The following is a 24,545-nucleotide window of genomic DNA, read 5'->3' as shown; positions in this document are numbered from 1 at the left end:
GTTCCCCCGAGGGTCCCCTGGATGTTCCCCTGAGGGTCCCCTGGACGTCCCCCCACCAAGTATCCCTGGGATGTCCACCTGAGGGTCCCCTGGATGTCCCCTGACGGTCCCCTGGATGTCCCCTCCTGAGTGTCCCCTGGATGTCTCCCCAAGTGTCCTTGGGATATCCCTTCCGAGGGTCCCCTGGATGTCCCCCGAGGGTGCTCAGGGTGTCCTTCCCAAGGGTCCCCTGGAAGTCCCCCTGAAGGTCCCCTGGATGTCCCTTCCAAGGGTCCCCTGGATGTCCCCCGAGGGTGCCCAGGATGTCCTTCCCAAGGGTCCCCTGGATGTCCCCCTGAATGTCCCCTGAATGTCCCTCGAGCATCCTCAGCATGTCCCCCCAGAGGGCCCCCTAGACGTTCCCCTGGGTGTCCTCGGGATGTTCCCAGAAGGGTCCCCCAGATGTCCCCCTGAGGGTCCCCTGAGTGTCCCCGGAGGGTCCCCGGATGTCCCCGACGCACCCCACGAGGACGAAGGCCTTGACGCGCTGCTCGGGCGGCACGCGGGGCGCGTACTTCTTGGCCTCGTAGCGGTTGTGGTGCTTGACCGCCACCTCCACGAAGGGCTGGGAGGGAGGAAGAGCAGGGAGAGGGGAGGAAGAGCAGGGAGAGGTGAGGAAGAGGAGGATGGAGGGGCTGGAGAGGGGAGGAAGAGGACGGGAGAGATGGAGAAGGGAGAAAAATGGTGGAAGAGCAGGAATGGGAAGGGTATGGGAGAGATGGAGAGGGGAGGAAGAGGATGGGAGGGATGGAGAGGGGAGGAAGAGGATGGGAGGGTTGGAGAAGGGAGGAAAATGGTGGAAGAGCAGGAATGGGAAGAGAATGGGAGAGACGGAGAAGGGAGGAAGGGGATGGGAGAGATGGAGAGGGGAGAGTGTGCAGGAGATGGAATAGGGAGGAAGAGGATGGGAGGGTTGGAGAAGGGAGGAAGGGGATGGGAGAGATGGAGAGGGGAGGAAGGGAATGGGAGAGATGGAGAGGGGAGGAAGGGAATGGGAGAGATGGAGAGGGGAGGAAGGGGATGGGAGAGATGGAGAGGGGAGAGTGTGCAGGAGATGGAATAGGGAGGAAGAGGATGGGAGGGTTGGAGAAGGGAGGAAGGGGATGGGAGAGACGGAGAGGGGAGGAAGGGGATGGGAGAGATGGAGAAGGGAGGAAGGGAATGGGAGAGATGGAGAGGGGAGGAAGGGGATGGGAGAGATGGAGAGGGGAGGAAGGGGATGGGAGAGATGGAGAAGGGAGGAAGGGGATGGGAGAGATGGAGAAGGGAGGAAGGGGATGGGAGAGATGGAGAAGGGAGGAAGGGGATGGGAGAGATGGAGAAGGGAGGAAGGGGATGGGAGGGAGGAGAGGGAAGAGTGCGCAGGAGTTGGAATGGGGAGGAAGAGGATGGGAGGGTTGGAGAGCGGAGGAAAAGGACGGTGGAGGTAGAAAGGAGAGGAAGGGAAGGCAAGGATGGGAGAGCTGGAGAAGGAGGAAGAGGATGGGAGGGAGAGGATGGGAGGGTTGGAGAGGGAAGAAGATGGGGGGCAGGAGAAGGGAGGAAGAGGATGGGGAGATGGAGCAGGAGAGAAGGAGATGGCAGAGCTGGGGAGGAGAGGAAGAGAATGGGAGAGAGAGAGGGGTGGAAGGGGATGGGAGAACTGGAACAGGGAGGAAGATGATGGGAAGGAAAGGATGGGACCTCTGGAGAAGAAGGAAGAGGGTGGGATGGCTGGAGAAGGGAAGAAAAGGGTGGGAAGGGCAGGGAGGGGAGGAAGAGGATGGTGGAGCTGGAGAGGGGAGGAAGAGGATGGCAGAGTGGGAATGGGGAGGAAGGGGCTGGGAGGGCTGAAGAAGGGAGGAAGAGGATGGGGAGGAAGAGGAAGGGAGGGCAGGGAAGGGAGGAAGATGAGGAGGTGACTGACACAGCCCAAGCTCTCACCAGGTACCCAATGGGTGACTTCTTGCTCTTGGAGAACTTCTCCATCTCCTCCCAGTCCCCGCGGGTGGCCAGGGCGTTGATCTTCAGCCACCAGTACCTGGGGACAGGGACACGGGGGTCAGGGCCGTCCCTGGAGCCCCCCCAGCCCCCTCAGAGCCCGTGCCCACCTCTTGTCCGGGATCCTGAAGTCCCGGTAGAGCTGCTCGGCGCGCTTGTGGTGCCCGTCCAGGATGAGGGTGGCCACGGTGTCGTGCAGGGACAGGTCCAGGTAGGGCTTGTCCAGCTCCTCCTGCAGGTGCCGCTGCAGCCGCAGCAGCTTGATCTGCTCCTCCGTGGCCTGGGACACGGGGACAGCTGGGGGGTCCCTGGCCCAGCCTTGATGTCCCCAGCCCTGCCCTGGCCCAGCCTCGATGTCCCTGTCCCAGCCCACAGAGTCCCTGGCCCAGCCTCAATGTCCCCATCCCACCCCCTGGGTCCCCATTGCAACCTGAGGCCCCTTTCCCAGCCCTGTCCCACCTTGGGGTCCCTGTCCCAGCCTTGGGGTCTCTTTCCCAGCCCTGTCCCACCTTGGGGACCCTGTCCCAGCCTTGGGGTCCCTTTTCCGGTTCTGTCACAGCTTTGGAGTGGCTGTCCCACCCCACAGTCCCCATCCCAAGCCTAAGGTCCCAAATCAAGCCTTGGTCCCTGTCCCAGCCTCAGTGTCCCAATTCCATCCTTGATGTCCTTGTCCCAGCTTCAGGGTCCCTGTCCCAGCCTCAATGTCCCCAGCCCAGCCTCAATGTCCCTGTCCCAACCCTGGGGTCCCTGTCACAGTTCCAGGGTCTCCATCTCAGGTTTGGGGTCCCTGTCCCAGCCCTGTCCCGACCTCGATGTCCCCATTCCAGCCATGCTCCTGGACAGCCACCCACCCAGCCTTGTCCCCAGGGCAGGCACAGGTGTCTTTGTCCCTGGTGTCCCCCTTGTCCCCGGTGTCCCTGGTGGCACCTGGGCACTCTCACCTTGGCAGCGAAGTCGTTCTTGGCCTTGTAGAACTCATCCAGGGCGTTCTGCAGGGCGGCCACGCGGCCCTCGATCCGCTGGGAGTGACACAGGGATGGCACGGGGACATGGCATGGACACAGGGACATGGCACGGACACGGGGACATGGCAGGGACATGGCATGGACGTGGGGACATGGCACGGACATGGGGGACATGGCACGGATATGAGGATATGGCACAGACATGGCACAGACACAGGGACATGGCACAGACATGGGGACATGGCACAGACATGGGGACATGGCAAAGACGTGGGGACATGGCACAGACATGGGGACATGGCATGGACATGGCAAAGACGTGGGGACATGGCACAGACATGGGGACATGGCATGGACATGGGGACATGGCAAAGATGTGGGGACATGGCATGGACACGGGGACATGGCACAGACATGGCACGGACATGGCACAAACAGGGGACATGGCACAGACATGGGGGCATGGCATGGACATGGCACAGACATGGCACAGACACAGGGACATGGCACAGACATGGCACAGACATGGCACAGACATGGGGACATGGCACAGACATGGCACGGGGACAGGGCACAGGGACAGAGCACAGACATGTCATTCCCTTGGTGGGATCCCCGGATAGATCCTGACCCCCTGGGCAGGATCCCAAACCTGGCACAGGTGGCATGGGATGGCAATGGTCCCAAACCTGGCACAGGTGGCACAGGACGGGCATGGTCCCAAACCTGGCACAGGTGGCATGGGATGGCCATGGTCCCCCACAGCCCTGGGGTGCAAGCTGGCAAGTCCCCATTCCCATACCCAGAGCCCCATTCCCCCATCCCAATCCCACAATTTCCCCACCCCAAATCCTGCAAATCCCTGACCCCACACTCCACTGACCCTCTGGCCATAGCCCCCAGCACGTGCAGGTTGCCCAGCTCCAAAACCCCCTGAGCACCCCCAAAACCCCACATTCCCTATCCCAATCCCACAATTCCCTCCATCCCAAATCCCACAGTTCCCAGCTCCATCCCAAATCCCACAAACCCCTGACCCCAATCCCGCTGACCCTCTGGCAGGTTGCCCGTGCAGCCCCCCCGTGCACGTGCAGCTCCTGGTGACCCCCTGAGCACCCCCAAAACCCCCCAAACCCCACATTCCCACACCCAGAGCCCCATTCCCCCATCCCAAATCCCACAATTCCCCCATCCCAAACCCCAAATCCCAAATCCCACAATTCCCCCATCCCAAATCCCAAATCCTAAACCCCTGACCCCACTGACCCTCTGGCCGTAGCCCCCCAGCACGTGCAGGTTGCCCAGCTCCTGGTAACCCCTGCACACCCCCAAAACCCCCAAACCCCACATTCCCACACCCAGAGCCCCATTCCCCCACCCCAAATCCAACAATTCCCCCATTCCCCCACCCCAAATCCCAAACCCCAAATCCCAAATCCCAAACCCCTGGCCCCGAGCCCGCTGACCCTCTGGCCGTAGCCCCCCAGCACGTGCAGGTTGCCCAGCTCCAAAACCCCCTGAGCACCCCCAAAACCCCCCAAACCCCACATTCCCACACCCAGAGCCCCATTCCCCCATTCCAAATCCCACAATACCCCTATCCCAAACCCCAAATCCCACAATTGCCCCATCCCAAATCCCAAATCCTAAACCCCTGACCCCACTGACCCTCTGGCCGTAGCCCCCCAGCACGTGCAGGTTGCCCAGCTCCTGGTAACCCCTGCACACCCCCAAAACCCCCAAACCCCACATTCCCACACCCAGAGCCCCATTCCCCCACCCCAAATCCAACAATTCCCCCATTCCCCCACCCCAAATCCCAAACCCCAAACCCCTGGCCCCGACCCCACTGACCCTCTGGCCGTAGCCCCCCAGCACGTGCAGGTTGCCCAGCTCCTGGTGACCCTCTGAGCACCCCCAAACCCCCTGAGCCCCACATTCCCCCTCCCTAACCCCCATTCCCCCACCCCAAATCCCACAATACCCCCATCCCAAACCCCAAATCCCCCATCCCAAATCCCACAATACCCCCATCCCAACCCCCAAATCCCAAATCCCACAATTCCCCCATCCCAAATCCCAAATCCCAAAGCCCTGGCCCCGAGCCCGCTGACCCTCTGGCCGTAGCCCCCCAGCACGTGCAGGTTGCCCAGCTCCAAAACCCCCTGAGCACCCCCAAAACCCCCCAAACCCCACATTCCCACACCCAGAGCCCCATTCCCCCACCCCAAATCCCACAATACCCCTATCCCAAACCCCAAATCCCACAATTGCCCCATCCCAAATCCCAAATCACAAATCCCTGACCCCAAAATCCGCTGACCCTCTGGCCGTAGCCCCCCAGCACGTGCAGGTTGCCCAGCTCCTGGTGACCTCCTGAGCACCTCCAAAACCCCTGAGCCCCACATTCCCACACCCAGAGCCCCATTCCCCCACCCCAAATCCCAAATCCCAAAGCCCTGGCCCCGAGCCCGCTGACCCTCTGGCCGTAGCCCCCCAGCACGTGCAGGTTGCCCAGCTCCTGGTAACCCCTGCACACCCCCAAAACCCCCTGAGCCCCACATTCCCACACCCAGAGCTCCATTCCCCCACCCCAAATCCAACAATTCCCCCATCCCAAACCCCAAACCCCAAATCCTAAACCCCTGACCCCGCTGACCCTCTGGCCGTAGCCCCCCAGCACGTGCAGGTTGCCCAGCTCCTGGTGGTTGTCGTCCTGGTTGTACAAATCCTTCAGCGTCTCCCGCTCCTGGTGCCGGCAGAACTGCGGGGACATTCGGGAATTGGGGTCACCTCTGGGGTCAGGGGGACACCTTTGGGGTCAGGGGACACATTTGGGGTCAAGGGGACACATTTGGGGTCAAGGGACAGCTTTCAGGTCAGGGGGACACCCTGGGGTCAAGGGGACACTTTTGGGGTCAAGGGGACACCTTGGGGTCAGGGGGATGCCTTGGGTCAAGGGACATCTCTGGGGTCAGGGGACACATTTGGGGTCAAGGAGACACCTTTGGAGTCAAGGGGACATCCTGGGGGTCAAGGGACACCTTTGGGATTTGGGGACAGCTTTCAGGTCAGGGGGACACCCAGGGGGTCCAGGGGACACCTTGGGGTCAAGGGGACACATTTGGGGTCAAGAGGATGCCTTGGGGTGAAGAGATATCTTTGGGGTCAGGGGGTCACCTTTGGGGTCAGGGGGACACCCAGGGGGTGAAGGGACACCTTTGGGGTTTGGAGACATCTTTGGGGTCAAGGGGACACCCTGGGGTCAAGGGGACACCTTGGGTCAAGGGACATCTTTGGGGTCAGGGGACACATTTGGGGTCAAGGGGACACCCAGGGGGTCAAGGGGCTTCAGGAAAGTTGCTGCCCCAAAGCCCCTCAGGGTTTTTTTGGGGTGCTCAGGGGGTTTTTGGGGAGTTCAGGGAGTTTTTGGGGTGGTTCAGGAGGTTTTTGGGGTTTTTGGGGTGCTGACCTGGCGGTACAGGCTGTGCTCTCAGGGGGTTTTGGGGTCACTCAGGGGGTTTTTGGGGTCACTCAGGGTTTTTGGGGTGCTGACCTGGCGGTACAGGCTGTGCTCTCAGGGGGTTTTGGGGTCACTCAGGGGTTTTGGGGTGCTATGGGGTTTTTGGGGTGCTGACCTGGCGGTACAGGCTGTGCTCTCAGGGGGTTTTGGGGTCACTCAGAGGTTTTGGGGTTTTTGGGGTGCTGACCTGGCGGTACAGGCTGTGCTCTCAGGGGTTTTGGGGTGCTATGGGGTTTTTGGGGTGCTGACCTGGCGGTACAGGCTCAGGGCCACGGGCTGGTTCTGCAGGGTCATGAAGAAGGAGCCGCGGTTGAGCTCGTTCTTGAGGTGCAGCACAACCGTGTACACTGCGGGACAGGGACAGGGACGGGGACAGGGACAGGGACAGGGACGGGGATGGGGACAGGGACGGGGACGGGGACAGGGACAGGGACGGGGACGGGGACAGGGACAGGGGACAGGGACAGGGGACAGAGACGGGGATGGGGACAGGGACGGGGACGGGGACAGGGGACAGGGACAGGGACAGGGACAGGGATTGGGGACAGGGACAGGGGACAGGGGACAGAGACGGGGATGGGGACAGGGACGGGGATGGGGACAGGGACAGGGGACAGGGACGGGGACAGGGACAGGGACAGGGGGATGGGGACAGGGGACAGGGACGGGGACGGGGACAGGGGGATGGGGACAGGGACAGGGACGGGGACAGGGGGATGGGGACAGGGGACGGGGACAGGGATTGGGGACAGGGACAGGGGGATGGGGACAGGGATTGGGGCAGGGACAGGGACAGGGACAGGGGACAGGGACAGGGACAGGGGGATGGGGACAGGGAACAGGGACAGGGATTGGGGACAGGGACAGGGACAGGGGACAGGGACAGGGGATGGGGACAGGGACAGGGGGATGGGGACAGGGAATAGGGACAGGGATTGGGGACAGGGACAGGGGACAGGGACAGGGGATGGGGACAGGGACAGGGATTGGGGACAGGGACAGGGGACAGGGACAGGGGATGGGGACAGGGACAGGGACAGGGGGATGGAGACAGGCACAGGGACAGGGATTGGGGACAGGGACAGGAGGCAGAGACAGGGACAGGGGGATGGGGACAGGGATAGAGAACGGGGACAAGGGTTGGGGACAGGGATGGGGGACAGGGACAGGGGACAAGGGACAGGGGACATGGGGACAAGGGTTGGGGACACGGGGACAGGGATGGGAACAGGGACAGGGAGAGGGGACAGAGACGGATTGGGGACAGGGATTAGGGACAGGGACAGGGATTGGGGACGGGTTGGGGACAGAGGACAGGGGTTAGGGACAGGGGACAGGGGGACAGGGGGACAGGGGGATGGGGACAGGGGGACGGGGACAGGGGACAGGGACAGGGGACAGGGATTGGGAACGGGACAGGGAGAGGGGACAGGGACAGGGATTGGGGACAGGGACAGGGATTGGGGACAGGGGGATGCAGGGGTTGGGGACAGTGGGGTTGGGGACAGAAGGATTTTGTTTGGGGTTTTTTCCTGCACCTTCCAATCCCCTCTGTGCCCCCCTGATCCTCCACGTGCTCCCCCAGACCCCAAAGCGCTCCCAAAAAGCTCCTCCAGACCCCAAAACATCCCCAAGGGCTCTCCCAGACCCCAAAATGGTCCCAAGGGGCTCCCCAAAGGCCCCAAAATGGTCCCAAGGAATTCATCCAGACCCCACAATGTTCCCAGGAGGCTCCCCCTGATCCCAAAACACTCCCAAGGGGCTCCCCAAGACCATATTACTTTCCCAAGGGGCTCCCCCAGACCCCAAAACGGTCCCAAAAGGCTCTCCCAAACCCCAAAACGGTCCCCAAAAGGCTCTCCCAGACCCCAAAACGGTCCCAAAAGGCTCCCCAAGACCCCAAAACAGTCCCAAAAGGCTCTCCCAGACCCCAATACTTCCCAAACAGGCTATCCCAGACCCCAAAACGGTCCCAAAAGGCTCTCCCAGACCCCAATACACCCCAAAAAGGCTCTCCTAGACCCCAAAACACACAAAAGGCTCTCCCAGATCCCAAAATGGTCCCAAAAGGCTGTCCCTGACCCCAATACACCCCAGAAAGCCTCTCCCAGACCCCAAAACAGTCCCAAAAAGCTGTCCCAGACCCCAGTATATCCCAAACAGGCTGTCCCAGACCCCAATACACCCCTAAAAGGCTCCCCCCCCGACCCCAAAACACCCCAAAAAAGCTGTCCCAGACCCCAAAGCCCCCCAGGGCTGCCGCTGTCCCCTCACCCAGGTCGGTGTCCCCGCTCTCGATGGCTTTGCCCAGGGCCAGTTTGCTCCGTTTCATCTTCAGCAGCAGCGGCACCTGCTCCCCGCTGCGGGGCTCGTACTCCAGCAGCTGGCCAGGGGACAGCGGCGTCACCCAGGGGGTGGCAGGGCCGGCCCGCGTCCCCTCCCGGGGCCACCAGCCCACCTTGATGGCCAGCTCGGCGCGGCCGCAGTCGTAGGCGCGCGTGGCGATGTCCGAGTAGGAGATGCCCGCCGCGTCCCCGAGCTTCTGGTTGATGGCCTGGGCCACCTCCTCGTCCGACTTGTCCTTCTGCTGCACCTGCGGGGACACCGAGGAGAGTGGCCGGGCGTCCCCGAGGCGGGGTTGGGGGTGTCCCCGCCGTGTCCCCTCACCTTGTAGCAGGCCCAGTGCGCCAGGATGCGGCTGACGCCCTGCATCTCGGGCAGGCGCAGGAACTCGCAGATGCGGATGGCCAGAGGGTACAGGCGGCGCAGGACCAGCCTGGGGACACCAGGACAGGGACGTCAGGGGGACAGGGGACACCAGGACAGGGACATGGAGGGGACAGGGGACACCAGGGGAGACAGGGGACATGGAGGGGTGAGGCGCAGGAACTCGCAGATGCGGATGGCCAGAGGGTACAGGCGGCGCAGGACCAGCCTGGGGACACCAGGACAGGGACGTCAGGGCGACAGGGGACACCAGGGGGACATGGAGGGGTCAGGGGGATATGGGGGATATGGGGGAAAAGGGGGATATGGGGGAAAGGGGGCATGGGGGGACAGGGGACATAAAGGGGAGAGGGACATGGAGGGGACAGGAAGACACAGGGGACATGGGGACATGGAGGGGTCAGAGGGCACGGGGGGGACAGGGGACATGGAGGGGAGAGGGGAACACCAGGGGGACAGGGGACATGGAGTGGTCAGAGGGACACACAAGGGGTCAAGGGGCATGGAGGGGTCATGGGGACACATGATGGGGTCATGGGGACACCAGGTGGGAAGGGGACACGAGGAGACAGGGGACATAGGGGGACAGGGGGATATAGGGGCTCAGGGGGACACAGGGGTGTCAGGGGGACATGGAGGGGACAGGGGACACCAGGGGAGACAGGGGACATGGAGGGGTGAGGGGGACACATGAGGGGTCAGGGGACACATGAGGGGTCAGGGGACACCAGGGGGGGGTCAGGGGACACCAGGGGGGGTCCAGGGAATTGAGGAGTTGGGTTGGGTTTGGGAGGTGCCCAAGTGCTGGGAGCTGCTCAGTTCCTGGATACGGGAATGGGATGGGGAATGTGGGAGGGGGGATTTGGGATGGGGGATTTGGGATGGGAAAGGTGGGATGGGGAAGGTGGGATGCGGGATTTGGGATGGGGGATTTGGGATGGGGAAGGTGGGATGGAGGGTATTTGGGGCATTGGGATGGGAAATGTGGGATGGGGAATATGGGATGGGGACTGCGGGATGGGGAAGGTGGAATGAGGGATTTGGGATGGGGAAGGTTGGATGGGGGATTTGGGATGGGGGGCATTGGGATGGGGGATTTGGGATGGGGATTGAGGGATAGGGAATTCGGGATGAGGATTGTAGGATGGGGGGCATTGGGATGGGGAATGTGAGATGAGGAATATGGGATGAGGAATATGGGATGAGGAATGTGGGATGGATGGGATGTGGAGGGGTCCACAAGTGCTTGGAGCTGCTCAGCCCCTGGATATGGGAATGGGATGGGAACTGTGGGATGGGGAACTGGGGACAGCGATTGAAAGATGGGAACCTGGGGATGGGGAATGAGGGATGGGGGATTTGGGAAGGGGAAGGTGGGATGGGGGATTCTGGGATATGCAACACAGGACGAGGATATTAGGACAGGGACTGTGGCACGGAGAATTTGGGATGGGAACCACGGGAAGGCTCGGGATGCTCCCGGGGCCGTGGGGCTCTCACCTGTCCAGCAGCACCTCGATGGTGAGCTGCTTGTATCTGTAGGGACAGTCAAGGCACATTTGGGATCAGAGCTGCCCCGGGAAGGCCCTGACCCCGCTCCAGGCAGTAGGATACTGGGTGAAGGTGAGCGGGATCCCGATCTGGTAGTCCCGGATGGCGTTGAGGACCCGCAGGTCCTGGCACATGCGCACGAACCCCTCCGGGGGGAACTTATCCAGGAAACACTTCCCGAAGGAAGCTGCCTGTGGGATCCAGGGGAGGAAAATCAGGGAAAATCCTTCAGCTTCATGCTCCCTCCTCCTCCTCCTCCCGCCGGCTCACCCTCAGCAGGGATTTCTGGGTGTCGGGCTCGTGCTCGTAGCCCGCGGCCTCGATGCACTGGCCCACGGCCTCGGGGAGCAGCTGCTGCTCCCGGATCTCCCGCAGGTACTCGTCGGCTTTCTGGCTCTCCTTCTGCAGGACAAGGGGAACGGGAGCCCCTGGCACACAAATCCCTTGGGATGCCAGCCCCGGGGGGGGATCTCTGGGATGGGGATGTACCTCGTACTCCTTCTGCGCCTCCAGCAGCAGAGCGCCCGGGGCCATGGAGGCGATGCGGAAAATCTCCTGGCTGGCCTCTGCAGGGACGGGGACAGAACAGGGATGAGGGACTGCTCCGGCCGGGGGGTGGCACCCGGTCCCACTGCCAGCACCTGGCAGCACCCCACGGCTTCCGTGATCTCCTTCCATGGTCCCCCCCAGCACCGGGATCGTGGAAGGGGTTGGGTGGGATCTTAAATCCTAACAATTCCACCCCATCCATGGACAGGGACACCTCCCACTGTCCCAGGTGGCCCCAAGCTCCATCCCAACCTGGCCTTGGGCACTGCCAGGGATCCAGGGGCAGCCCCAGGAAATCTGGGAATTCCAGCCCAGCCAGGAATTCCTTCCCCAGATCCCAGCCCAATCTCCCCTTTCCCAGTGGCAGCCATTCCCTGGCTCCTGTCCCTCTGTCCCTTGTCCCCAGTCCCTCTCCAGCTCTCCTGGAGCCCCTGCAGGGACTCTGAGCATTCCCTGGAATTTTCCCTTCTCCAGGGGAACATTCCCAGCTCTCCCAGAGCAGAGGGGCTCCAGAATCCTGGAATGGTTTGGGTTGGAAAAGACCTTAAATCCCATCCATTCCCACCCATCCATGGACAGGGACACCTCCCAATATCCCAGGTGGATCCAGCCTGGCCTTGGGCACTGCCAGGGATCCAGGGGCAGCCCCAGCTGCTCTGGGAATTCCAGCCCAGCCAGGAATTCCTTGCCAAGATCCCAGCCCAATCTCCCCTTTCCCAGGGGCAGCCATTCCCTGGCTCCTGTCCCTCTGTCCCTTGTCCCCAGTCCCTCTGCAGCTCTCCTGGAGCCCCTTCAGGGACTCCGAGCATTCCCTGGAGTTTTCCCTTCTCCAGGGGAGCATTCCCAGCTCTCCCAGCCTGGCTCCAGAATCCTGGAATGGTTTGGGTGGGAAGGGACCTTAAATCCCATCAGTCCCACCAGGGACACCTCCCACCATCCCAGGGTGCTCCAAGCCCCAGTGTCCAACCTGCCCTGGGACCCTCCCAGGGATGAGCACCCACAGCTCCTCTGGGAATTCCTGTGCCGGGTTCCCCCATCCCGGGGACCTCACCTGGGATCTCGTGCAGGAACTCGTGGGAGCTGCGGGACAGGATCCGGACCCCGTCCAGCTCGGGCACCAGGTAGGAATCCTCATCCAGGACAAAGCTGGGATCGTGCTAAGGGCTGGCCACGGACACGGCTCCGGGGACAACCCCGGCACTGCCGGGACAGCGCGGAGGGACGGGAATCCCATGGGACGGGAGAGGATCTGGGAGCATCCCCTGGGATGGGGAAAGGACTTGGGAGCATCCCCTGGGACAAGGGAAGGACTTGGGAGCATCTCATGGGACAAGGGAAAGACTTGGGAGCATCCCACGGGATGGGAGAGGACCTGGGAACATCCCACGGGATGGGAGAGGACCTGGGAACATCCATGGGATGGGGAAAGGACCTGGGAACATCCCGTGGGATGGGGAAAGGATCTGGGAACACCCCCTGGGATGGGGAAAAGACCTGGGAACATCCCGTGGGATGGGGAAAAGACCTGGGAACATCCCACAGGATAGAAAAAGGACCTGGAAACATCCCATGGGATGGGGAAAGGACTTGGGAACACCCCAGGGAATAGAAAAGGATCTGGAAGTCAGAGTGGGGTTGGGAATATCCCATGGGACAGAGAAGGAACCTGGGAGCCACTGTCGGGGCTGGGAGCATCCCATGGGATGGGAGAAGGACCTGGGAGCATCTCATGGGATAGGAGAAGGACCTGGGAGCATCCCATGGGATGGGAGAAGGACCTGGGAGCATCCCATGGGATGGGAGAAGGACTTGGGAGCATCCCATGGGACAAGGGAGGACCTGGGAGCCACTGTGAGGACTGGGAGTATCCCATGGGATGGGGAAAAGACTTGGGATCGTCCCATGGGAGAGAAAAGAATCTGGGAACATCCCACGGGACAAGGGAACGTCCTGGGGACATCGCTGGCGACAGGGCACCAAGGGGACCCGCAGTGCGGGTGCCAGAGGAGGTGGCAGCCGCCCGCGGCGTGTCCCCTGTCCCCAAAGGATACCGGATGCACTCCGAGGAGTTGCCCACCACCATCAGCTGCCGCTCCCAGGCCAGCACCACGGCTCGCTGCCGGCCGCGGGGCCGCGTGCACCTGCGGGACCCCGAGCCCTCAGCCCAGGGACCCCAGACCCGGAGCAGGGACACGCGAGGGTCCCACGGAGCTGGGGGCACAGGGACAGGGACAGGGACAGGCACAGGGACAGGGACAGGGACAGGGACAGGGACAGGGACAGGCACAGGGACAGCCAGCTCACCAAACCATCTGCTTGGGCGGGGATCGGATGCCGGTGTTGAACTCGCAGAACTTTTCCTGTGGGAGAGGAAAGGGGTCAGGGGCACACCTGGAGGGGAATGGGAATGGGGAATGGGAATGGGAGTGGGAATGGGGAATGGGAATGGGGAATGGGAGAATGGGAATGGGAATGGGGAATGGGAATGGGGAATGGGGAATGGGAATGGGAATGGGGAATGGGAATGGGGAATGGGGAATGGGAATGGGAGAATGGGAATGGGAATGGGGAATGGGGGAATGGGAATGGGAGAATGGGAATGGGAATGGGGAATGGGGAATGGGAATGGGGGAATGGGAATGGGAATGGGGAATGGGGAATGGGAATGGGGGAATGGGAATGGGGGAATTGGGAATGGGAATGGGGGAATGGTAATGGGGAATAGGAATGGGGAATGGAAATGGGAATGGGGGAATGGGAATTGGGGAATGGGAATGGGAATGGGGGAATGGGAATGGGAATGGGAATAGGGGAATGGGAATGGGAATGGGAATGGGAATGGGGGAATGGGAATGGGGAATGGGGGAATGGGAGAACTGGGAATGGGGGAATGGGAGAACTGGGAATGGGGGAATGGGAATGGGGAACTGGGAATGGGAATGGGGCAATGGGAATGGGAGAATGGGAATGGGGGAATAGGAATGGGGGAACTGGGAATGGGGGAACTGGGAATGGGGGAATAGGAATGGGGGGACTGGGAATGGGGGAATAGGAATGGGGGAATGGGAATGGGGGAATAGGAATGGGGGGTGGGTGCTGGGCCACCACAGGGTCCCACAGGAGCTTCCAGACCCAGCTCTGGGAGCAACCAGGGAAAACCATTCCTGCAGCTCCTGGCTGATGGTGAAAGGAAAAGGGCTGGATTGGGGATTTGGGATTTGGGAGACGGGACCAGCACGAGCCCCAGGGCTCTGCCAGGAGGGGGTGCACCCACAAACACTGATCAGGGAGTGCGCAGGTGCTGTCCCTGCCCGGAGCAGGGGACATTCCTGGGGCGGGCTCACCTTGAGCGAGGCCGGTCCCATCCAGACGGAGCCGGAGTCGGAGAAGAGCGCCAGGAGCCGGTGGGTGAAGGACACGGCCACGTGCAGGAACGGCCCCGCCGACGGGCTCAGCCCGGGGGGCGTCTGCAGGGACAGGGGACACCAGTGGGGACCTCGGAGTGACCCTCGAGTGGCGTGGTCAGGACAGGGGGGTCACCAGGGGACACCAACGGGGGCTCAGAGTGACAGAGGGGGACACCAGGGGACACCAATGGGGGCTCAGAGTGACGGGGGGACACCAGGGGACACCAATGGGGGTTCAGAGTGACAGGAGAGACACCAGAGGACAACAGGGGACACCAATGGGGCCTCCAAGTGACCCCAAGTGGTGCGGTTGGGACAGGAGGGTCACCAGGGGACACCAACGGGGGCACAGAGTGACCCCTGAGTGTTGTGGTCAGGACAGGGGCATCACCAGGGGACACCAATGGGGGCTTAGAGTGACCCCTGAGTGGTGTGGTCAGGACAGAGGGGACACCAGGGGACACCAACGGGGGCTCAGAGTGACCCTGAGTGGCGTGGTCAGGACAGCGGGGCACCAGGGGACACCAACAGGGGCTCAGAGTGACAGGGGGGACACCAGGGGACACCAACGGGGGCTCAGAGTGACAGGGGGGGACACCAGGGGACACCAACGGGGGCTCAGAGTGACCCTGAGTGGTGCAGTCAGGACAGGGGGGCACCGTTGGGGACCTCGGAGGCATCCGGGATGGGAAAGGATCTGGGAGCATCCCAGGGGACAGGGGAAGGAGCTGGGAACACCCCAGGGGACAGTGGGGACAGTGGGGACAGTGGGGACAGCGCAGCCCCATCCCGAATTCCCGGAGTGCCTCACCAGCACGGAGCAGGAGGTGTTGTCCAGCAGGAAGAGCTCCTGTCCCATGGCCAGCAGCACCACGGTCACCCTGTCCTGGGCCAGCACGGTCCAGCACGGCGGCGGCTTCTGCAGCCCTGCGGGGACAGCGTGACACCCCCGGGACACGGGCACAGAGGGACAGAGGGGACAGAGACTGAGGGGACTGGGGACAGAGGGCACTGAGGGACGGTGGGACAAGGAGGGGACACGTGGAACAAAGCAGGGACAGGGGTAGACAGCGGAGACAGAGAAGGACAGAGGGGCACAGGAGGGACAGCGGGGACAGAACAGAGGGACATGTGGGACAGGGGGACAGCGGGGACTGGGGACAGAGAAACAAGGACAAGGTGATGGGGGGGACAGAGGGACAGAGAAACAGAAGGGGAACAGGGAGGACAGAGGGGACAGAAAGGGACAGAGGGGGACAGAGTGGGACAAAGGGGGACAGAGAAACAGAAGGGTAACAGGGAGGACAGAGGGGACAGAAGGGGACAGAGGGGGACAGAGAGGGACAGAGGGGGACAGAGGGGGACAGAGGGGACAGAGAGGGACAGAGGAACAGAAGGGGAACAGGGAGGACAGAGGGGACAGAGAGGGACAGAGGAGGACAGAGGGAGATGGAGAAAAAGAAGGGGAACAGGAAGTACAGAGGGGACAGAAGGGGACAGAGAGGGACATGGGGACACCCACCAGGGACCTCGGGCAGGCGGCGCAGCTTGAGGTCGTCGATGTTGGTGGCCAGGGAGAAGCGCAGCGCTCCCGTCAGGATGGCCACGCCCGTGCCGAACTCCGTGTGGAAAACCTGCGCCTCCAGCACGCGGTTCTGCAGCACCTCCTGCAGGACACACGGCGAGGGGACACTGGGGACACCGGGGACACCGGGGACACCGGGGCTCGGCTGATGCAGGCAGTGAATGTTCTGCTCTCCGGGATGGATCCCAGCTCCTTGCCGAGGGGTGGGACAGCCCCCGGTGGTGCCCCAAGGAGCCGGCTCTGCGTCCCCCAGACCCCACCTGGGGCATCTCAAAGGTGACAGAACGAGGAGGAAGTGGAGAAGATGAGATTGGGGTGGGATTTCGGGAAGGAATTCCCGGTTTGAGGTGGGGAGGGGCTGGGATGGAATTCTCAGAGAAGCTGTGGCTGCTCCTGGATCCCTGGATGGGGCTTGGAGCAACCTGGGATGGTGGAAGGTGTCCCTGCCCAGGGCAGGGGTGGAATGGGATGGGCTGTGAGGTCCCTTCCCACCTGCCCCATCCCAAATCCCATCCCAAATCTATCCCAAATCCCGTTCCCTCACGTTTCCCATGCTGAAGTGCCTCTTGAACTCGCAGAACAGGTTGTAGACCAGGACAGTCCCATCCTCCTGGATGCACAGCAGGTCCTCCCCCGCTGTCCAGCCCAGGTGCACCAGGGGGCCGCTCTTCCACTGGGAATGGCACGGGAAGGGTCAGCCCCGAGCCAGGGACGGCCCTCCGGGGACACACCTGGGGTGGCTGAGGTCTGACAGCTTGTCCAGAGCTTGGACACCTCACCCAGAGGTCCAACCTCCCATCCAGAGGTCCAACACCTCGTCCACAGGTCCAACACCTCATCCAGAGGTTGAACACCTCATCCAGAGGTCCAACATCCCACCTGGAAGTCCAACACCTCATCCAGAGGTCCAACACCTCATCCAAAAGTCCAACACCTCATCCAAAAGTCCAACACCTGATCCAGAGGTCCAACACCCTACCTGCCCCAGCTCTGCAGGTCCCTGCAGTCCTGGCACTGTCCCTCCACTGCCCCATGTCCCCCTCAGCCCCAGGCAGGGGGCAAGGAGGATGTTCCTGTGGCTCCAGTCCTCATCCCATCCTCCTGTCCTATCCCTGGGCAGCAGGGGAAGGATCCTCCTGCTCCAAACCCCATCCCATCCTCTTCTCCCAGACCCAACAGGATGAAGGGAGGATTCTCCTCCTGCCCAATCCTGCTGCTCCAAACCCATCCCATCCTCCTGTCCCATCCCTGGGCAGCAGGGAAAGGATTCTCCTGCTCCAAACCCATCCCAGCCTCCTGTCCCACCCCTCATCAGCAGGGAAAGCTCCAAACCCATCCCATCCTCCTGTCCCATGGCAGGGCAGCAGGGAAAGCTCCAAACCCATCCCATCCTCCTGTCCCATGGCAGGGCAGCAGGGAAAGCTCCAAACCCATCCCATCCTCCTGTCCCACCCCTGGGCAGCTCCCTGTCCCCCGTGCTCCCGCACCCCTGTCCCCAAGCGTGGGGTGTCCGTCCCCCCGCTCACCGGGACGCTGGCCAGGAGCAGCCCCGAGGCCGAGTAGATCTCCAGGAGCGGGCGGGCGCTGGGGGCCTTGTCCCGCCGGGAATTCCGCAGCAGGGCTGGGACAAGGAGGGGACAGTCCCTGAGCCACTGGTGGCACAGCCCCGGCTCGGGGAGGGGGGCTCGGGGGGCTGCACCCACCTATGGGACCCCCGTACGGGGCAGCGGCCACCACACAGTCACGGAGATCCTCCCGCAGCCCCCATTCCATGGAGTAGAGCTCCAGCTTCCTGCCGGGACACGGAGGGATGGAGGGATGATGGATAGATGATGGATGGATGGATGGATGGATGGATGGATGATGGATGATGGATGGATGATGGATGGATGGATGGATGGATGGATGGATGATGGATGATGGATGGATGATGGATGGATGATGGATAGATGATGGATGGATGGATGGATGGATGGATGATGGATGATGGATGATGGATGGATGGATGGATGATGGATGGATGATGGATGGATGATGGATGGATGATGGATGGATGATGGATGGATGGATGGATGATGGATGGATGATGGATGATGGATGGATGATGGATGGATGATGGATGGATGATGGATGGATGATGGATGGATGATGATGGATGGATGGATGATGGATGATGGATGGATGATGGATGGATGATGGATGGATGATGGATGGATGATGGATGGATGATGGATGGATGGATGGATGATGGATGATGGATGGATGATGGATGATGGATGATGGATGATGGATGATGGATGGATGATGGATGATGGATGATGGATGATGGATGGATGATGAATGGATGGATGGATGATGGATGGATGGATGATGGATGGATGATGGATGGATGATGGATGATGGATGATGATGGATGGATGGATGATGGATGATGGATGATGGATGATGGATGATGGATGGATGATGGATGGATGATGGATGATGGATGGATGATGGATGGATGATGGATGATGGATGGATGATGGATGATGGATGGATGATGGATGATGGATGGATGGATGATGGATGGATGATGGATGATGGATGGATGATGGATGATGGATGGATGATGGATGATGGATGGATGATGGATGATGGATGGATGGATGATGGATGATGGATGGATGGATGGATGATGGATGGATGGATGATGGATGGATGATGGATGATGGATGGATGATGGATGATGGATGGATGATGGATGGATGATGGATGGATGATGGATGATGGATGGATGATGGATGATGGATGGATGGATGATGGATGGATGATGGATGATGGATGGATGATGGATGATGATGGATGGATGATGGATGATGGATGGATGGATGGATGATGGATGGATGGATGATGGATGATGATGGATGATGGATGGATGATGATGATGGATGATGGATGATGGATGGATGATGGATGATGGATGGATGGATGATGGATGGATGATGGATGATGGATGGATGATGGATGGATGGATGGATGATGGATGGATGGACATGCAGTAAGTGCAGGGATGGGGGAGACATGGATGGTGCCCACTCCTGAACTGGTCCTGGGACACCCCCAGGAGCCCCATGATCCACAGGCACCCCAGGAACCCCCACACACCCCCAGGAATCCCCCAGACCAGCCCGAGGAGCCGGTGCCACCTCGGCATTCCCTCAGCGACCCACAGGACCCTCCTCCCAGCCAACCCCAAGACCACCCCGGGACCCCTCAACCGCCCCGGGACCCCTCAACCATCCCGGGACCCCCTTCCCAGCCAGCCCCAAAACCCATGAGCACCACGAGACCCCTCCAAGGAACCTCAGAACCCCACAGACACCCCCGGGACCCCATCCCCAGGCAGCCCCAAGCGTCGTGACCACCCAGGGACCCCCTCAACCCCGCCGGGACCCCATGGCTACCCCAGAACCCCCAAAGCAGCCATCTCCGGGACCCCCTTTCCACCTCTACCACCCGCCTTCCCGCCCTGGCATCCCCCCAAGCGCACCCGGGACCCCAGAGCCGCCCCGGGACCCCCGAGCACCCTCAGGCCGGTGCCGCCGCCGCCGCCCCTCACCGGTAGAAGGTCTCCTCGCCCAGCGGGTTCCAGTTGGCCGTGTAACAATCCATGGCGCGGCCGGGACGGGGGAAGCGGGATGGGCCGAGGGGAACCGGGACCGGGACCGGGATCGGGACCCGGCGGTCCCGGCGGTTCCCTCAGCGCGCCACGCCCCGCACGTCGCGCCGTGACGCCGGGCAGGGCGCCGCCATCTTGGGTGAGGGCACGGGCAGGTGAATGGGGGAACTGCCGCCATCTTGAGTGAGGGTAGCGAGAAAGGGGGACCGCCGCCATCTTGGGTGAGGGCAGCGAGAAAGGGGAACCGCCGCCATCTTGGGTGAGGGCAGAGACCTTGTCTCCCCCGAAGTGTCGCCTGTCCCCAAAGATTTCCCCTCTCCCCCAAAATCTCCCCCAGTGTGTCCCCAGTTCCCTACGAGGCCTCTTATCCCCAAAGGTGTCGCCCGAGATGTCCCCTGTTCCACCCAGGTGTCCCTCTATCCCTCCTCCCTCAGAGTGTTCGCTGTCCCCGAGGCTGTCCCTTACCCCCAGGGGATGTCCCCACGCCCCAGGATGTCCCTTGTCACACACACTGTTCCCACAGGTCTCTCTCTTTATTTCCTGCCGCTGGAAATCCAGGAAGGGCCACGGAGGTGCCCCCTGTGCCAGGGTGGGGATCGGGGGTGCCATGGCGGTGCTTCACGTGCCAGGGTTGGAGTGCTGTGGTGGAGCCCCGGAGCTGGGGTGCCAAGGCAGTGCCACACGTCCCGGTGTCACGGTGCCAAGGCAGTGGCACACGTCCCAGAACTGGGGTGCCAAGGCAGTGCCACACGTCCCGGTGTCACGGTGCCAAGGCAGTGCCACACGTCCCAGAACTGGGGTGCCAAGGCAGTGCCACACGTCCCGGGTGTGCCAACAGTGCCAGGCTGGTGGTGCTCCGTGTCCTGGGATCGCGGTGCTGTGCCGGTGCTGCTGTGCCGGGATTGGGGTCGCAGTGACGGGGTGGTGTCCCGGGGCCGGGTTTGGGGTGCCATAGCAGTGCCAGGGTTCACGGGCAGGGCGGTGCCAGGGTTCGGCTGCCACGGCAGCGCCACGCGTGCCACGGCATCGCCTCATGTCCCGGGCTCGCGGCGCCGGAGCTGGAGCTTGGCAGTGCCTTGCGTGCCAGGTCTGGGGCGCCGCGCCGGACCCTCCGTCCCTGCGGCGCCACCCGGGCCCTACTTAGTGCCATCCCCCAAGTCGCAGCGGTAGTGAAAGATCTGGAAGTTCAGCAAGGTGCCCAGCAGCGAGGGGTACGAGGAGCCCACCTTCCGGAAGCCCTGCCCCTCGTAGAGCCGCTGCGCCGCCACCTGCACCGCGGAGGTGCTGAGCACCACGGCGCCGTAGCCGCGGGCGCGGGCGAACGCCAGCACCTCCCGGCACAGCGCCCGCGCCAGCCCGCGGCCCCGGTGCTCCCGGCTCACCGACATCCTCTTCAGCTCCAGCTCGCCGCGGCCCGCGGGCACCGCCGCCACCATGCCCGCCACGGCGCCGGCCTCCTCGGCCACCCAGAAGCGGCGGTCGGGCGGGCGCAGGTACGCGCCGGGCACGTCGCACAGGTCGGTGCAGAGCGCCTCGCGCACGTACTCGGCGCTGAGCGAGCGCACCAGCACCCAGAGCAGCACCAGCGCCAGCGCCACCGCGCCCAGCCCCAGCACCCAGGAGCCCGCGGCCGCCCGCGCCGCCACGAAGACGGCCAGCAGCGCCAGGCGCACCCGCGCCGCCCGCAGCACGTGCCGGAAGCCGGCCGGAGCGTGCTCCAGGATGCCGCGCGCGAACAGCGCCCGCACGGCCTCGTAGTCCTGGTCCTGGTACTGCCGGATGCGGAACGACGCCATGGGGGCACCTGGGGGCGGCACGCAGAGGGGTTAGGGGGGCGCCCTCAGGGGGACGGGTAGGGGACGATGGGTCTTGGGGAGGTACGGGGGGGTCAGGGCAGGGCCCGCCCGCACAGGGACCCCCCAGACTCATCCCTGGGGTGGCACGGAGAGGGGTTAGGGGGGTGCCATCAGGGGGATGGGCAGGGGGAAATGGGTCTTGGGGTGGTACAGGGGGGTCAGGGACAGCCAGAGTGTCCTGAGACCCATCCCTGGGGTGGCACAAGGGATCGGGGCAGTGCCATGGATGGGGACCCCCAGACCCGTCCCTGGGGTGGCACAAGGGGTCAGGGCAGTGCCCACCCTCACAGGGACCCCCAGTGTACCCCCAGACCCATCCCTGGCCATGGCACAAGGGGTCAGGGCAGTGCCATGGATGGAGGCCCCCCCACCAGGATACCCCCAGATCCCATCTTTGGGATGGCACAGGGGGGGTCAGGGCAGTGCCCACCCTCACAGGGACCCCCGGGGCGCCCCCAGACCCATCCCTGGCGTGGCACAGGGGGGTCAGGGCAGTGCCAGTGCCACTCCCACGCAGGGGTACCCCAAAAACAAGGGGGGAAAAGTGTGGGGGTCCCTTCCCCACCTTGCTGAGCCCTCGGGGGTTCATCCCCCGGCCCGGCTGGGCAGGGGCTTTACCTGGCACACCAGGGTGGGCAGCCGGGGCACTGGGGGGGCACAGGGGAAGAGTTGCAGGATCTGGGGGTGCCCCCCCCCCCCCTCCCTCCCCGGGACCCCGGCACTCACCGGGAGCCGCGGCTCGACCCGCCCCGCCCCGGGCAAAGGTGGGCAGAGCGTGGGCACCGTGACCGAGCGGGGCAAAGGGCCGGGGGGGGACACGGGGACAGGAGGGGGACACGGGCACAGCCCCCCCGCGGGTTTAGGGGGGCAGAGCCATGCTGGGCACGGCGAGGGGGTCCCCAAAGTGCCCCAAACCCGGCGCTGCGGGGGCTGTCCTGCCCCAAACCCCCCCGCCCCAAATCCCTCCCGGCCGCCCCCCCCACCTGCTGCTCCCGGCGCTGTCGCTCCTCGAACCGGGACCGGTGGCTCCTCGGGGACAACCGGGGGGTCCCGGGTGACACCCCCCGCACCGCGCCGAGGGGCTTTTTTTGGGGGGGGTCTTTGTTTGCCGCACCCCCAGCCCGGCCTGTGCCTGCAAGATGCCGGACGCGTTCAGCCCATCGTTCCGCGGCGCTTACGGTGGGGGGGCCCGGCAGGTTTTGGGGGGGCTCCGGTGGCAGCACCAGGGGGGGACACCCCCGATTTGGGCCGTGCCCAGGCCGGCAGAGGCTCCGGCGGCGCGGCGAGCGCAGGCGCCGAGCGGGAAGCGCTGCCCCTGCCGATGATGGCAGAAAGCGATCCCGGAAGGTTATGGGGTCACGGGGGGGGGGGGATTTGGGGGTGCGCAGGGCAAGGGGGGGCCGGGTAGTGGTGGGGGGACACTGCGCCAGACCCCTGTCACCCCCAAATCCCGGCGATGGGGCAGCAATGGGTGGCTACGGGGAAGTGGGGTGGGGGTCCAGCCCCTCGCAGAGTGGGTGTTCCCATTGTGGGGACCCCCAAGCCGTGCCCAGGGTCACCCAGCGTCACCCCAGGGTCACCCAGCGTCACCCCAGGGGGCTGGGGGGGTCCTCATGGTGATGATCGCCCCCCCAGCCCCGTGCTGGAGCCTCCCCGGGGGGCGTCATGGGGGTCCCGGCGGTGTTGGGGACCCCAGGAACGGCTCAGCCCAGCGCTGGGGACACCCCTTTATTTGGGGAGGGGGTCCCTGCAGCAGCCACCTGCCCCCCGGGGGACGTGGTGGCATCAGAGCCCAGCAGGGCACAGCCCCCCACCCTGCAGCACCGCAGGGGGGTTAAGGGGGGGTCACCCCAACCCCTTTTTGGTACCCACAACCCCCACCCCCGTGCCCCCCCAGCTTTCCGCGGGACTCGGGGTGCCCCATGCCGCTGCCCCCCATCTCCTGGGGGCTCAGGGGGTGCTGGCTCTGAGGGTGGTGCCCGATCCTCCGGCCAGGACCCCCCCCAGACCCCAACCCTGACCCTCTCTCGGTGTCCCCAAAGCCCCAATGCCCCCCAGGACCCCCCGACCCTCCCAGTGCATCCGGCACTTCCCGGACCCCACAGCCCGGGCACCCCCGGACCCCCCAGCCTGGAGACCCCCCCGTTGTCGCAGCACTGCAGGACATTGTCCCCAAGGTCCCCAGAGCTTCGCAGACCCCCCCCCGGGTCCCTCATGGCCCAGCAGCGCCCAGAGCAGCGCAGTGGCCCCAGCACCCTGCGGGCACTCCCCATTGTCCCCGAACCGGGTGCAGGAGCCCCCCCAGTGTCCCCCCAATGTCCCCCGCAGTGTCCCCCCAGCCCCGCCCCCTCCGCGCCGCCCATGAATCTCGCATTCTATTGGCTCCCCCGCCGCCGCGCCCCGCCCCTCCCGCCGCCAGCAGCCAATAGGCGCTCAGAGATGAGGGGAGAGGCGGGACAGGCGCTCACGTGCGCATCGGGGGCGGGGCCAGATTATGCACCGGGCGGAGGGGGCGGGGCCGTGCAGGAGCACACAACGACAAGAAAGGGGCGTGGCTTTATGGGCGTGGCTTATGCCGAACGACAACACCACGGAAAGGGGCGGGCTCTAATGAGGGGCGCGGCTCGGCGCGGAATTTCTATTGGTCAGCAGCGAATGGGCGGGGCTTTACGACGGCGGCGCTATTGGCGGGCAGTGAAGGGCGT

At 63.5% G+C, this 24,545-nt stretch overlaps 2 protein-coding genes across 3 annotated transcripts; both read right to left on the bottom strand.

The window, feature by feature from the left end:
• Positions 1–41: 41 nt before the first annotated feature.
• VPS16 (VPS16 core subunit of CORVET and HOPS complexes) lies at positions 42–20,224 on the bottom strand. The gene is made up of 23 exons (XM_038136402.1): positions 19,925–20,224; positions 18,030–18,118; positions 17,853–17,947; positions 16,871–16,999; positions 16,264–16,408; positions 15,553–15,668; positions 14,679–14,801; positions 13,639–13,694; positions 13,386–13,475; positions 12,386–12,480; positions 11,275–11,351; positions 11,056–11,187; positions 10,849–10,976; positions 10,735–10,770; positions 9,175–9,283; positions 8,966–9,100; positions 8,782–8,890; positions 6,757–6,854; positions 5,644–5,748; positions 2,961–3,038; positions 2,130–2,299; positions 1,963–2,059; positions 42–604 (listed from the first exon to the last, which is right to left on the bottom strand). The coding sequence occupies exons 1-23, from the start codon at positions 19,975–19,977 to the stop codon at positions 392–394; spliced, it is 2,478 nt and encodes an 825-aa protein (XP_037992330.1). The 5' UTR covers positions 19,978–20,224; the 3' UTR covers positions 42–391.
• Positions 20,225–20,496: 272 nt separating this feature from the next.
• On the bottom strand, positions 20,497–23,218 carry NAT8 (N-acetyltransferase 8 (putative)). Of its 2 annotated transcripts, none has more exons than XM_038136403.1 (2): positions 22,824–23,218; positions 20,497–21,788 (listed from the first exon to the last, which is right to left on the bottom strand). In XM_038136403.1, exon 2 carries the CDS (start codon positions 21,778–21,780, stop codon positions 21,121–21,123), a length of 660 nt encoding a protein of 219 aa, XP_037992331.1. In that variant the 5' UTR covers positions 21,781–21,788; positions 22,824–23,218; the 3' UTR covers positions 20,497–21,120. The 2 variants fall into 2 exon arrangements, with proteins under 2 accessions (XP_037992331.1, XP_037992332.1); XM_038136404.1 differs by lacking the exon at positions 22,824–23,218 and adding an exon at positions 22,459–22,595.
• Between the last annotated feature and the right edge of the window lie 1,327 nt (positions 23,219–24,545).

This window comes from Motacilla alba, chromosome 4 (assembly GCF_015832195.1).
Source record: "Motacilla alba alba isolate MOTALB_02 chromosome 4, Motacilla_alba_V1.0_pri, whole genome shotgun sequence".
In the NCBI taxonomy this organism is placed as follows: domain Eukaryota; kingdom Metazoa; phylum Chordata; class Aves; order Passeriformes; family Motacillidae; genus Motacilla; species Motacilla alba.
Note: the sequence above shows the minus strand (reverse complement) of the source record. Positions and strands in the feature narration are given on the sequence as shown.